Source organism: Nannospalax galili, unplaced genomic scaffold, assembly GCF_000622305.1.
Source record: "Nannospalax galili isolate Female #2095 unplaced genomic scaffold, S.galili_v1.0 scaffold245, whole genome shotgun sequence".
Lineage (NCBI taxonomy): Eukaryota > Metazoa > Chordata > Mammalia > Rodentia > Spalacidae > Nannospalax > Nannospalax galili.
The window spans coordinates 689,356-705,583 of NW_008353009.1; the positions used below are offsets into that span (position 1 = coordinate 689,356).

Below are 16,228 nucleotides of genomic sequence, written 5' to 3' on the forward strand. Positions count from 1 at the left end.
AAGTTTGATTGCTTCTATGGAGAAATCAATCAGACTTAACAAATATGTTTCAAGATATATTTCTTAAATCTCAACCTCAACATTGAAACCTAGAAGAAAAAAGTACTGACTTGTGTTCCTCTCAATATTCCCGCCCTACTAACTCTACCTAAAAATGCTCTTATGTCTGAAAACTTCTGAAACTGAAACTCTGTAAGCACATGACAGCAGTGTGGGATCTAAGTAGAGAGGAGAAGAAGTGGAGTATGCTCACCATTACGGCCAGCGCAGACAGACATCACCCCTCTAGAGACCTGGTGTTAGGTGATGTGTTAGTTACTTTTCTCTTTGCTGTTACAAAATACCTGACAAAAGCAGCTTAAAGAAGAAAGTGTTTGCTTTGCCTTACACTCTGAGTGCACAGTCAGTCCACCTGGGTGGAGAAGGTGGGCTGACAAAAGTGGCTCTAGTTGTAACAGCAGGATCATGAAGCGGCTGGTCTTACTACAACCACAGTCAGACAGCAGGGAGAGAAGAATGCTCGTGCTCAGCTTGCTTTCTCCTTTTACTCTTTTAACCATTTCGGAATCCTCAGCCTATAGGATGGTGCTGCCCTATTTGGGGTGGGTCTTCACTCCTCAGTTACACTTCTCTGGAAATTCAAACAGGCTTAGATATGTGTCTCCTAGGTGATTTTTTTTTTTAATTCTATGTGTATGAGTGGTTTGCCTGCATGTATGTAAGTTCACCCCACGCCTGCCATGCCCACAGAGACTAGAAAAGGGTCTCCTGGAACTGGAGTTACAGACAGTGGTCAGTTTCCATGTGGGTGCTGAGAACCAAACCTGGATCTTCTGCAAGAGCAGACAGTGCTCTTAAGTGATTGAGCCATCTCTCCAGTTCCTCCTAGGTGATTCTAAATCCAGTCAAATTGACAATGAAGATTAACCATCACAGGTAAAGGTCTAGATTCTGGAACAAAAGATAGACACAGTCAAGACTCAGAGGGTCAAGTTTGAGGGCAATTCTTCCTACTACATTTATTTAGATCAATTGATACAATTTGAGTATCCTTCATCTGAAATGCATGGGACCACAGTGTTTGGAACTTGGGATTTTTTATTTGAGAACATTTAGATACATGTGAGATATCTTGGGGATGGGACCCAAGTCTACACATGAAAGTCATTCACATTTCATATGTCTTGGGCATTTATCATAAGGTAATTTGGGACAAAACTCTTAGCACACCTGCATTTTAACCATGACCTGTCACATGAGGTCAGATGTGCAATTTTCTTCCACTTTGGACCTCTCATCAGTGCTCAAAAGGTTTCCCATTTTGGAATTACAGGTTTCAGATTTTTGGATTATGGATGCTCATCCCACTCTACAGTTCTGATCATTGCAACCACCAACAGTGCTTAGTCATCCAAGAAATCAAAGTAAAAAGAAGTGGAATTAGTCAACTCCCTGTCAAAGAACATTATGCCTCTCATACATTACATTTGCAAATTAAAGTGTGTCACAAACTGAAATATTTTACCTCATAAAGGAACACACACAATTTATGAAACTGTGTCAGGACCCATGAAATCAAGGAACACCAGAACAGAAATACAAATCTAACTCAGATTCCTCGTCCAATATGAAACAAGAAGCCATGGGGTTTTCCTTGCAGAGCCCAAAAACAAAAAGGAGAAGAGACAGAAGAAGAAAAAAGCTTCCATAGGCCAGCCTCCCTGGGCAGGCAGAGAAGGAAGTGAGGGAGGAGTGGCTTATTTACCAGATGAGAGTCTACCATTATAGACAAAACTAAAACACAAACCAAGCAAAGCCCTAAATATTAAAAATACAGATGAACTCATTTAAGGACTGCTGAAGTGAGCACAGCAATTCGTTTATGTGGTAAAGTCTCACAATTGAAAAAGGGATGTGCAGGATGACATAAAATCTCACATTTTTTAACTACCTACTATAGGGTGTAAGAGTACATGGTTATGCCATGGTTAGGGTGGTGCACCTCAGCACTTGGGAGGCAAAGGCAGGTGGATCACTGTGAGTTGGGGGCCAGCCTGGTCTGGTCTACATAGGTGTTCCAGGCCAGCTGGGGCTACAGGCAAACCCTGTCTCAAAAAGACAAAAAAAAAAAAAAAAAAAAAAAAAACCCCAGCACTCAGGAGTGGGAGGCAGGCAGGCGGATCTCTGTGAGTTCAAGGACAGCCTGGTCTATAGCAAGTTCCAGGACAGCTGGGGCTACAGGAAGACCCTGTCTCAAAAAAAGACCAAAAAAAAAAAAAAAAGAGTCCATGATTATGAAGGTTTAGCATTATTGTTTCTCTGTTCCACCATTTGATTATGTTTGTTCCTCCAGCTATGCTCTAAGCCACATGAGAGCAGGAAAGCCACTGTATTGCCATTCTTAGCCAGGTCTCTGATGGACATTGGGCTCCTCATGGTATTTGAAGAGACAATAAATGAGGTCAATTTTACACAATGTTTGAGACATGGGCAGGGGATTAACACTGGGGAGGGAAAAGGAAACACGGTTTAAATAAACCAATCTGAAGTCACGAGCTGGAAGTGAGCCTTCATCATAAAGCAAGACTTTAAAGGGGTCTTGCTTGTGGCATGAGAACTAGAACTCTCACTATCAGTTCAAGAAAGGATCAAGGAACCTACCATGAGCCCTGGATTCTAGGTGAAGTCTCCTAACACACCAGAGGCACCACCACTTGAAATGAAGATAGACCTGGAGAACACAGGACTCACATTTGCTACCCCTTTAAAGTTGAAATAGCATGAGAGGAAGAAGCCTGGAAAGGCATAAAAGGATGCTAGCAAGCTCTGAGAACACACTTCAGCTCTGTCACTATTTTCTGAGCTGATCCTGTGTAAAACATTAGCATAGCCCTGCAGGGTCTGGGTACAAACAAAAGATAGTGTGTTTACAGTATCATCTCTTTTACGTGCTTTCAGCTTTGCTGACATTGAGATATTTTGTTTTTCAGAACGCAGAGGCAAGTTATGACTTCAGCAGTAACGACCCCTATCCATACCCTCGATACACAGATGACTGGTTTAACAGGTAAACCAAGCCTTGTGAGCATCTTCAATATTAAGCTTTGGGGTCTTATTTTGCTTTGTTTTGTTTACAGATTGAATACCACCAGCAGAATCATCCCAGTGTTTCACAATGTTATGTTATGATTTTTCTTCACAGTGGCTATACTTCTAAATTCCTGGAATTTTAGAATTTCAGTGCTTCTCAATAAGTATCATTTGACTGTTTTGTTCTGTTAAACTCGAAATTATTTGCCAGATTTATCTATTAAAGATAAAACAGAAATAAGAAAATTTTTATCAATGTAAAAAGATTTTACTCAAGCCGGGCATGGTGGTGCATGCCTTTAATTCCAGCACTTGGGAGGCAGAGGCAGGAAGATCTCTATGAGATCAAAGTCAGCTTGATCTACACAGTGAGTTCCAGGCCAGCTGTGGCTACAGCTTTCACTTGATCTGGTAAAGCTGTTGTTCTAGAGGAACTTTTACCCCATGGGTCTGTCCTTATATGTTTTTGAAAGGTATCTCTGCTATAACCTCATAACAGTTCACGTAGTCCCTTTCAACAAGAGGCCAGAAGAAGGCACTGGATCCCCCGGAACTGGAGTTATAGACAATTATTAGCCACCACATGGGTGCTGGGAATGGAACCAGGTCCTCCAGAAGAGCAGCCAGTGCTCTTAACTGTTGAGCCATCTCTCCAGCCCCAATAATGCTATAATTCTGAGACCTAGTGCATGGGGAAAGGTTGATCAGAGGGAACCGAGTTACAGTTAGAGAAGAGTAAGAAGGTCTGGCATGTTGTTGCACAGTCAGTGACTACAGATAACAATAACATCTGTGCATTTTGAAATGCCAGAAGAAAGGACTTGGAGTATTTTCAGCACAGAGAGATGGTTAAATGTTTAAAGAGACGAGACAATGTTTAACTCAATTTCAACATCATACAATTTACTGGAACATATATGTGGTAGCATTAGTATCTACATTGTTATGTATCAATTAAAAATAAACTTAATTTGCTGGGGGTAGTAGCACGCACCTTTAGTCCCAGCCCTCAGGAGGCAGAGGCAGGCAGATCTCTGTGAGACTGAGGCCAGCCTGATCCACCATAGTGACTTCAGGGCAGTCTGGGACTAGGGAGACTCTGTCAAATATATAATAAGTAAATAAATACATAATAAACTTAATTTAAATTTAAAAGTAAATACATATATAAACCTACTGCTTCACTACAATCCATGTCCTTGCATGAAGCTCACGTAAACTTCAATTAAAACATAAAAGTAGATTACATGCAGAGCACTTTCTCCATTGAGTTTCCTTCATGGGAACCTAAGTAGTATATAAAGCAGAAGTTGCCATTTTCAGTTCAGTGACAGGAAAAGAGGTTCAGGAACGCTGAATGGCTTCCCTGACCAAACAGAATTTAGTCAAAGCCAATGTTTTAAAGTGTTTTTAAATCTAAATTCATACCAAGGCTGGCCTCCCTCAAAAGTGTAGCCATCCTTTTACCTCAGCCTCCTGAGTGCTGGGATTCCAGGCATGCAGCACCATGCCCAGCTTAAACTTGTATCATTTGCATAAGTATCATTTTTGCTATTTATGCAAGAAGTGTGATATCCAGAAGTAGCCAGGGCAGATGCTTACATGGGTACGGAGATTTGGCAATTTCATAGAATACAGAAAGAATAAAGAAGAGAGTGGAATTCAAATTTGTGATATTTTTAAGGGGTTATGACTGATGTGCAACAGCACAGTTCATTCTCCACCAATTTTATTTGTAGCCTGAAAACTGCCATGCAGTGCTTGGAAGGGTGTGTTTGTGGGGTGAAAATGTCTTTAAAAGGTCTGAGAACTTTGGGCCTGAGGTGTTACTTGTCCCCATGACTTATAGCTCCATGTCTTGTCATCTCCTTACCAAATAAACCACTTCCAGATCTCAGAATACGATGGTGCCAAACAAGTGTCACTAAGCAAGGGCCTAGAAATAACTGGCAGTGAGTCTGGAAAGCTGTGTTGAGACAGCCTGGCTTCAACATTGATGACCAGCGTTCCCATGAGTATCAGAAAGGGCAGTAATGATACATGCACTCTCTCTGTAGTTACCAGGTACTAGGTTAGTTTTTGGTGAATTAGCCTGTGCATAAAATAAAACTGATAGATTAGTTTTTCCTGACTCTCACAGTTTGAATCCAACTACAATTTCCTCCAACTAAATCTTCTTGTGTGATGAGCTATAAGAATATTCTTTCAAGGACTAGAAAGATGGTTCAGCAGGTAAGAGCACTGACTGCTCTTGCAGAGAATCCAGGTCCAATTCCCAGTACCCATATGGTGGCTAGCAACCATCCATAACTCCAGTTCCAGGAGATCCAACACCCTCTTCTGTCCTCCTCAGGCATTGCATGACATGGGTGCACTTACACATATGCAAGCAATATACTCATACACACGTAAAATAAAAATAACAAGACTATTCCTTCAAAAACTCAAGACAATGCCTCATCTCTTACATATTTTTATTTTTGCAAGCTTGTTCTCGAAAGTCCCATTTTAAACTGGCTAATAATCTTTAATTAGAATTAATTCACGTTTAATGTAATAAAAATTCATCATTGACAGCACTTAGAATTCCCAGGTGACAGTTTCTCTAAGACACAGTACTAGTGAGTCAGGCAAGAGTGCTGCCTGTGTGCTAGGGAGCCAAGTCAAGACAGTGTTCATGCTGACCAATAAATAAGTCTTCCCCAATTATCAAGTCATTCTTGAAGACTTTCATCCACCATATTGTAAAGATTGGGTGATGGCAAGCTAACCACGTGGCCTCTCAAAACATAACTGGATTGTTAACTGGTTGTGGGAAGGAGATGGGACAAAACTCAAGCCTACCACATTGGGGAAATCCTTAACCCAAAACGTTGGCACCTGTTGGCATGAAGAGAATTGAAGTGAGGTACCTTTCCTCCCCATATAGGATTTGTTTACTAAAAATGTAAACAAATGGTATGTTCTTCCATGCTACTTATAAACTGAGGCAGAAGGTTGGAGAATGGGTTGGGGTGTTGAAAAAATGAAGTTCATCATGAGTTAACTGTTGTTAAGCCTAGAAACAGGGAACATAGAGTTTGTTCTATTTTTATGTGCCTTTGATATTTCCTTTGTCAGACTTTTACCATTATATTGAATACCTGAGAGAAACAATTTAAAAGTACAAAAGATTTATTTTGGTTTACAGACTCAGAGATTTCAGTCTTTGGTCATTTGGCTCCATGCTTTGGGTATGAGGTGCGGCAGAATATCACAGTGGCAGGAATGTAGTTGAGAAGAGCAGCTCACATCATGACTAACAGGAAGCAGAGAGACAGGAAAGGGCAAGACCTAGCCCCTAAGAATAAGTCTTACCTCCTCCAGCTAGACCCCACCTCCTAGTTCCCAACTCCTGCCCACATAGTGATGCCAGCTGGGGACCAAGATTTCAACACGTGTTCTGGGGGAAGGGGCATTTCCTAGTCCAGCCATAATGTTATAATAAGAAATAAATTTTGCTGGGCATGGTGGCACACACCTTTAATCCCAGCATTCAGGAGGCAGAGGCAGGCGGATCTCTGTGAGTTCAAGGCCAGCCTGGTCTACATAGTGAGTTCCAGGCCAGCTGGGGCTACAGGGAAACCCTGTCTCAAAAAGACCAAGAAGAAGAAGAAGAGGAGGGGGAAGAGGAAGAAGAAGAGGAGGAGGAGAGGAAATAAACTTAAAATGATGTAGTCATAAAAGAAGCAATGAACAGACCTGGGTACTCATGGAATCACTAGTTTGGGCATGTGTGCTTACCATGTTATATGATTAAATCACCACAACACTGACTAAAGCCAAAGCTAGCATGACACAACACGGAGAGCTAACAGACACTGAGCAGTTACTATCTCTAAGGCACTTTCTTTGCTTTTATTTATTTATTCAAATTTTGTTTTTAACAGAATGGTATCAACAGTACCACAGCCTGAAAAGTCAGTTTCATTTCTTTTGAGGGAATTGAACCATGGGCCTTGGCCATTCTATGCAAGTGCTCTACCACTGAGCTGCACCTCTTACTCCAGAAAGCCCAGTTCATATTGCTAGTCTTGATTCACGGACCATATAGTTTAAATAAAAGCTGTCCAAGAATATTCCCAAACACTGCCTCTTCCCCTCTCTTTGGCTTTAAAGTAAAGCCTGGGCCTATGATGTTTTAGTAAGAATCAATCATTCAGCACATGTGGCTTTGGTTCCTCTGGGACAGATACTACTCAACAGCATCGAGGGCTAGTGGTTAACAGAGGTCTGCAGATGGGGTGGGATAGCCCTGGGTTGGCCTGAGCCAGGCCCTGACTGCAACACACCATGGATTATGGAGACATAGGCAAGACTTAGGTCTTGGGTCCACCCTATGTAGCTCCTTCTGGCCCATGGTACAGCTCTGCATAGCCACCTCTAAGGCACTTTCTTAGTATTTTGTATGTGTTCATTTAATTCTCATAATAACCCTCTGAACTGGTGTTACCAAAATGTCCCTATTTGGAAAACAAAAGCACAGAGCTTAGGTAACTTGTGCAAGGTCACACAGTTAATAAGTGGTGGAGGTGGGTATTGATGCCAATGAGGAATCTAGGACTTTGTATTAGTTACGTTTCTGTTACTGTGATAAAACACCATGACCAAGGCAACTTATAGAAGGAAGAGTTTATTTGAGCTTATGGTTCCAGAAGGTTAGGATCCATAAAGGCAAGGGACATGTGGTGACAGAGATGACAAGAGCAAAGGGGCAATGGATCAAATCTTCAAGCAGGTGGAGGAAGCAGAGAGAGACTGGAGATCTGACAAGGCTTAAGAACTCCCAAAGCCTGCCCCCAGTGACGTGCTTCCTCCAGCAAGGCTGCACCTCCTAAAATCTCCCAAAACAGTGCCACCAACTGGGGGAAAATGTTTAAATACTTGGAGTCTATGGGGAATATTCTCATTCACACCACCACAGACAAGAATAAAGGCCATAGGTTGAGTTGGAGATTGGGGGCAAAGAAGATGAAATAGGGAGGTACAGAACGCACTCGAGAAGTGGCCTGGACACCTGGTCTGGAAGTCAGAGTGTGTGCAGCATCCTCAGGTGGGTTCGTGGAAGAAGTGAGATAGGTTGCTAAGAGAAAGAAGACAGGAGGTTTTGTGGCTGGATGAGAAACTGGGCCAAACCCATAGATGAGGGTCTCTCTCCCATTGCACCCAAGGAGTGTTGTTACTCAGAATTCCCAGGAACCTTGAGCTCAGCACCTGCTCTTGGCCAGCAAAAGATCTGCTGCTGATCCACCAGAGCCTCCGGCCAGCTGCACCACTACAGGGACATGCCACCACCTCTCCAGGTGTCTTCTTCTGAACATAAGCACTAAATCCAGTGCCCTGCCTCCATTCAGGCTTTGGAGGCTTTTGAGCAATGCTCATTTCAGAATGTACTGAGACTCCAACAAAGGTTAAATACTGCTGGCCAGAAAAAGTCTGGTTGCTATTGATTCATCCATGCTGTCTGCCACAGTCACTATGTGGGAATCAGCAGTGGCGTGACTGTCTATCCCCAGATCCTCATTGCTGAGGAAAGAAAGAAGAAAACGCAATGTAGTACAAAGATCACCCTCAAACAAGCGAGATCAAGTGTATCACTAGGATGGGAAAGCAAGTTCAATAGCAACACATCCCTCCAGGCTTTTCTTGACATCTTAAAACATCACATCACAACCCTTTGCATTTTATTTCTTGTTTTCCTTCAAGTGTACATTTCTATAAGAACATATTTAAAACTCCAAGCCAAGGACTGCTTATGAAAACAAACTTCATACATGCACAGGGTTGATTTTAGAGCATATGTATGTGAGAATGTCTTGCTCTATGTTTGACTGGATTTTGTGGAATTAGGCCCTTTTTAAGCAGAACTAGAATATTCATTCATTCCATGGTGAATCATTTAATAATTACATGCAGTCTTTGAGCTCCAGGGATACATCTAAAATGCAGCTGAAAAATTTGTCAACTATAATTTCCTCATAGCTTGTAATCAGAAATACATTTGGCCAAACAAAGTACTAATAACCCAAATTATAAAAAAGGAAAAATTTTACACATTTAATGAGCATCAATAATGTGTAGAAAAATAGGATTGATTTTCTGAGAGGCATCATGATCTAGCGCCATAGCTGTTGCTTTCCTGGCTATTGTTCAGTCAATACTGATTGGCTGATTGATGGATAGATGGCATACCTCCTCAGCCATGCTTAGATGCTGAGCAACCTTGACATCTGTCCATGTCAGAGCCGCCTGCTACTCACAAGGTTTGTAGCCCACATTAGGTCAATAATCTCACACCTTGCTCTGTTCTAAGTGAACGTCTGGTGATGCATTGCAGAGCTGTATTGCATTACTGTGGTGTTGTCCATAAAAATCCCTCTTGCATAGCATTTCTTTGACAAGCATTCACCACTGAAATGTCATCCCTGCCATCGGCAATATTGATGGAACACTGAGGATGCCGACACTCTATCTATTAAGCCCTAAAGAGGAAGAGATTCTGGACTAGATGCGATTCCTGGCCATAAAACATTTACTATAAATTCAGGAAGATAGAAGACATTTATTACTCAAGCAACCCAAGGGGGTGTGGAGAAGGACAAGTGGAAACAGGACCATTTATCTTCATGGGAGTTAATTTGATTGATAGTAGTAGTTAAACTTTCAGGTAAGAAAGATGCTCAGTTATTAGTGGTTTTTCCTAAATAAAAGTCGTATTTCATTTTGAAGACTGCTATGCAACAGGCCATGGAAGAACATGTGAGGGAAGTGGCCCTCTCTGGCTTTCTACTGCCATGTTGGTGTAAACTCGTATTTCACCCTGGTGATGCTCAGTGGCTTAGGAAGAGAGGAGCATCTTTCTCTTATGTCTTTATGAACTCTTTCTGAAATTGCCTCCTGGATAGTAACATTCAAACTGCTTTCAAAGACCTAATCAGACTTTTTTTTCATGTAAGCTTTGAGACTACTTCCCAGGGCAATATTAGCTTAAACTTTGGTGTTTATAGTTCATTTTCTGCATCAAACGAGAGCACAGTAAAATCCAACTGAGTATAATTTTGTTACACAATATCAAAGTCTTTACTCTTTCCAATCCTCTACCTAGTCTTCACAAATTTCCATTTTTAAGTTTTCCCTCCAACTGAAAGAGATAGACATAATTTAGATTTAGTGGCCAAGGAGAAAATCATAAAGACTGTGAAAGAAATACCTGCGTATTGGTATAATCATCTCTGCTTTGAAAGCAATTGTACGTGCTACATACTGGGATTTTTATGGTCTTCGAGTGATAATAATCTTTTCTTAAGAGAGAAAAATGTAGCATATTATGACAGAGAAATCTAGTGTTATACGAATTGTTTGGTGTGGGGATTAGTGAGCCTTAGATCAGCTTCCCTGCTATAGAATAGAATGAATGCCCCTACCTTGAAGGTCTGTTGTGGAGATTAGAGATATGTAATGCAGAGTGCTTGGTACAGAGCCTATCACACAGTAGGCACTTTTTAAGTGGCAGCACGTGTAGTTGTGGATTTCAGTAAAGGGATTTCTACAGAAGGGAAGTCAAAAATTTCCCCAACTAGATAGCAAAGTAGGAAAATCTCTGCCAAAGGAGCAAATGGAGAGCCAGCCATTCATACATCTACCTAGACACCTGCTCCCTCGCCTGAACTCAGAGAAACTAGACCCCATACAGCACCAGACTGAACCTTCTGTGTTTCTGTGATTGATGGAAGGATGAGTTAGATCAGATCTAAAGTTTATTCAAATGTGTGAGATGTGGTGATTGACTAGGGAAACTGAAAAGCCTAATGGGTAGCTGTCTTAGAAAGTTGGGGAGGGGTCTACAAAAGACAGACCCCAGGCTTTCCCAGAAGCAGCTTTGCACATCCCCACCAAACATCAATCCATCTAGCACATTCATTCTTATCTATCCTATGTCTTACCTTACACAGCTTATCATAATTAACCAGCAAATGTGGTTCCTACCAAGCTAACCAGGCTTTCTCTACATTTGAGCTTTTATATATCTAATATTGAAATTTACATCTCCAGACACGGAGTTAAAAGACAGTAGCTGCTACCATGAAACACTGATCCAAAGAGTCAGAGGCAAAGGGAGATTGGAGGACAAAGATAGTCTCATCAAAAGCAGCCAAGCTGCATGCAGCCTTGCTGGACAAATCTGTCATTTCCTCCAATGTTCTGTGAATCCAGTGCCTTCATCCCCACCATACGGCTTGGCTGTGATACTCAGAACTAAAGAATCAACTAAACCAAGTCACAGAACCAATAACCAGGAAATAGGTCCAGTGAAAAGAAAACCAGAAAGGAAAGGGGGGAAAATCACCTCAAAATTCTATATCCCAAAATTCAAAAAGTGCCTGGGAAAAAAGCACATCTCAAAAAAAATCAAAACAGATATATGAGGTTATAGCAGATGAAATTAACTTTGTGGAGCAGTCTTGAAAAAAGTAACTTATGTGTAGTTTCTTCATAGTGATAATTACCTACATATACAATACTGATTTTTAAAGAAAAATAAATGGTGGGAGAAGTATAGCCTCTCCCCACAAAGAAAGAAACATGAACAGAAGAGGATTTGAAGGACACAGGCTTTGAAATACAGTCTCAATACATGGGGCAATGTCTAGCCTCTGCAGCTGGAGAGATAATTATTGAATTGAAGATAATGGACTCTGTTTATCAAAAATTGAAGGTGAACAATATTCTTAATGCTGAAACTTTGACAACATTCTCTTTAAGTCAGGACAACATAAGAATGACGTCAATCATATCTGATTCAACATGCTGCTACATCTCATAGCTGACTGAATAATTACAAATCTTAGGAAAGATGTAAGAAAAGTATGAAACTTAGCAAAGGCATAAAAGTACTTGAATTATAAAGTGACGTGCTAAGTTCATGAATAAGAGGAAGGAACAATACAGCAATGTCAAGTTAATCTATTAACTCAGTGCAATTACAATGAAATTTTCAAGAGAATTTTTCAGTGAACTCGGATAAACAATCCTAAAGTTGATATGAAAAAAACAAAAGCTAGAAATAGAAGACAAAGAAGAAGAGGGAAAGAAGGAGGAAGAAAGTAGAGACTAAGACATTGAAAGAGTAGATCAACAACAAACACAGCAATGTGGGAAAGCTTCCAAGAGTTACCGAAAGATCAAAAAAGCAGAATAAGAAGCTCAGAGACACCCCAAAAAAGAAGCTCACAACACAACTTGAGGCTTCAATAAAAACACAGGGTAGCACAGTGGTGTTCAATAAATGGTACACCTACCCTACATCCTGAGTATGAACAAAACTTAAATGTATACTAAGCTTTTAGAATTAGATGTAGGAAACATCTTTATGATCCTGACATAAGGGTGGTCTTCTTAAACAAGACCCATGAAGGAAAAGACTGGTAAACCTAACATATTAAAATTAAAATGTTTTGTTCAACAAAAGTCACAGTAAACAAAGTTGGAAGTCAAACCACAGACTAGAAAATATTGTGCAACAAATTATATAGAACAAAGGAATAGTAGTCAAAACTTATAAAGAACAATTATAAATCAATTGAACAAATGATGAACATCTTCATAGAAATAAAAATGGATCAAGGTTATGGACCCAGGCAATTAACAGAAGAGAAAACCTGAGTGAAATAAACAGGAAAATACAATCTTGCTCATAATGAGGAAAGCATAAAATGAAGTAAAGAGATACTATTTCACACCAATTAGATTTGCAAAAATGATAACCTTTGGGCTGGAGAGATGGCTCAGCAGCTAAGAACACTGGCTGTTCTTACAGAAGACCCAGTTTCCACATGGTGGCCAACAGCTGTCCATAACTCCAGTTCCAGGGGATCTGATACCCTCTTCTGGTCTCCATGGGCACTGCACACACATGGAGTACTTAACATACATACAGAAAAAAATGCTAATAAACATAAAATAAAAATAAATAAAATCTTCTTTTAAAAAAAGGTAAAGTTTGGCATAAGTGGTGACAAGGATATTGAGCATCAAGAACACTCCCACATGGGGCTAGAGAGATGGCTCAATGGATAAGAGCACTGGTTGCTCTTGCGGAGGACCTGGGTTTGATTCCCAGCATCCACATGGTGGCTAACAACCATCCTAACTCCAGTCCCAAGTGATCCAACACCCTCGTCTGACCTCCAAGGGCATTGCACAACATGGGTGCACCTACGTACATGCAGGCAATATACTCATACACATAAAATAAAATTGATAAATAAAAAGAACATTCTCACATGTCAGGTGTGGTATGGCACACCTTTAATCCCAGCACTGGGGAGGCAGAGATAGAGGCAGGTGGATCTCTGTGAGCTCAAGGCCAGCCTGTATACATAACCAGATGGGACTGAAGGGAGACCCTGTGTCAAAAGAAAAAAAACCACTCCCACCAAGAGAAGATAGTCCGTATGTTCACACTTATGCTCACACCTATATAAATACCCCAGAGAAACTCTCTCACATAAGCACAAGAAAATAATATACAAGAATTTTTAAACAAATTATGTGTAACAGTAATAAAATCATTAAAATGCCTATCATTAGAATATGAATAAATTGCAACAATTATAAATGGACTAGTGCTCAACACCAAAAATGGTCAAATCAGAATTCATGAGTAGATTTCAAACCATAAGTAAATTAAGCATATTTTAGGTAAATTACATACTGTGACAGCAGTAGTATGTAATATGTGTGCTTAGTGGGTATACATTGTATGACTGTAAGTGGCTGTAAGTGGCTGTGTAAGTGGTATACATTGTATGATCATAAGTGGCTGTGTAAGATATGCATAAGCATTCCAAACATGAAACTCCAAGAAAACAAAGAGGGAATGACCTCAGGAAAGGCTTCCATCACCTGTATGAAGCTTTTAAAACTCTGAAGTGTAGAAGACATTTGTTAGACTTAATGGTAACCCTATAAAGAACATTGTATTAAATTCTTAAAATATTTCATTATTTAAAATATCTGCCTACTCTGTAACCCAGAAAAGTTGAATAAAATTAAGCATCTTGGGGCTGGAGCAATGGCTCAGCAGTTAAGAGCACTGGCTGCTCTTGCAGAGGACCCGGGTTCAATTCCCAGCACCCACATGGAGGCTAACAACTGTCCATAACTCCGGTTCCAGGGGATCCAATGCCTTCTTCTGACCTCTTCAGACATTGCATGACACGGGTGCACTTACCTACAAATAAAATATTTTTAAAATATAGAAAAAATAAGCATCTCACTTTTATGCGCATCTGATAGGCAGGAATAGATGATAGTGAGATCATGACTGAAATGAAAAGTTTGGAAACAAAAAGTTGAATTTGAATTGTGGTCCTACCTCTTAACTGAGAAGAGACTCAATGGCCCTATGCCTCAATTTCCTCACATCTAAAAATGGGTAGAATAACAGATCTTTGTGAGGGTTAAATATGAGTAATGCAGGTAGCATTCTCAACATAGTTCCAGGCCCATAGTCAGTAACAATTTTTAAAAAGTTGGTGAGGGCTGGAGTGATGGCTCAGCAGTTAAGAGCACTGACTGCTCTTACAGAAGACCCAGGTTTTAATCCCAGCACCCACACAGCAACTAACAACTGTCCATAACTCCAGTTCCCTGGGATCCAATGCCCTCTTCTGTCTTCTGTGGGTAGTGCACAACATGGGTGCACTGACATACATGCAGGCATGACACTCATACACGTAAAATAAAAAATAAACCAAATCAGGTTGTTGTATTCATGCTGTTTAATGTATGATACATCATGCCTTCAGTATAGTGTGTATAGCAATGCATGCTTTGAAGCTGGGCATGGTGGTGCATGCCTATAATCCCAGCACTTGAGAAGATGAGACAGGAGAATTGGTATAAATCTGAGATAATCCTGGGCTACAGAATGAGATCATGTCTCAGAAAAGCAAAAAGAAGAAGGTACACAGGAGGAAGAGGAGGAGGAGAGGGGAGAGATAAAGAAAAAGGAAATATATGCTTTGGACTGGAAGGGTGGAAGAGAAGACAGACACCCTCCAATGCGAGGGTTGGTGCCTGTTCTAACTCTCAGAAGATCCACAAAGTTGGGAAACAGGCCTCTTGTTTGTACTTGGACAGCCCAGGAGCCAACAAAAGCTGTTAAAGAAAGTCCCAATTCAGTTACCATGACAGTACAGATTGGAACCTCAGTTCCTCACAGTGAGTCATGACTTGCCCCTATAGCCTTACTGACCCATCTGTTCCATGATAATGCTACATAACAAGTCACCCAGAATTCAATAGTTTAATATAATAAGCATCATTGCTCTTCATGAGGCATACATTTGTTAATTATCTCAATGTACTCATTCATTCTACATTATATATTTCAAAACACCACATTGTGCATACTGAATACATACCATTTTATCTATTTAAAATTGATTACTTAACTTAAAATTGTTTTTAAAAAGGGAAAAAAAGATTACTAACAGTACCTTGCTAGTAATGAAAAAATGCAAAATGAAATGAGTTAACATTCTACACTATTTACACTACTAGGTTTTGCAAAAATAACAAAGATGTGTGTCTTTGGGGGGGGGGTGTTTGTTTTTTTCATTTTTGGATTTTTTTTGTTTTTGTTTTTTTTTCCTGTTACTGTGATAAAATATCCTGACAAAAGCAACTTAAGGGAGAAAGGATTTATTTGGGCTTACAGCTCCAGAGACGTACAGTCCATCATGGCAGCAGGCAGGGAAGCATGGTGGCAGAAGCAAGAAGCTGGCTGGTCATGCTGCATCCACACTCATGAAACAGGTTGAACACAAAGAGGGGCTGGGCTACAATGCTTTAAGGCCTGCCTGGAATGAGACCCACTTCCTCCAGTGAGGCTCCACCTACTAAAAGTTCCACAGCCTTCTCAAACAGTGCCACCAGCTGGAGACCACGTGTTTAAACAATGTGCCTATGGGGAACATTTTCCACATTCAAATCACAATATTCCACCCTGAACCCTCCTACAGGTGTCTCACTTCTGCCACATTCTTTTGGTCAAAGCAAGTCCTAAGACCAGATTCGAGGTCAGGGAAAAGAC

The 16,228-nt window shown here is 40.6% G+C and overlaps 1 protein-coding gene across 1 annotated transcript in view; it reads left to right on the forward strand.

The window, feature by feature from the left end:
• Positions 1-16,228, forward strand: part of Pcsk2 (proprotein convertase subtilisin/kexin type 2) — a 336,021-nt gene that overhangs the window by 249,549 nt on the left and 70,244 nt on the right. The window contains exon 6 of the mRNA XM_008850267.1: positions 2,991-3,067. Within this exon, the coding sequence (XP_008848489.1) occupies positions 2,991-3,067 (77 nt within the window). The remainder of the gene's footprint in view (positions 1-2,990; positions 3,068-16,228) is intronic.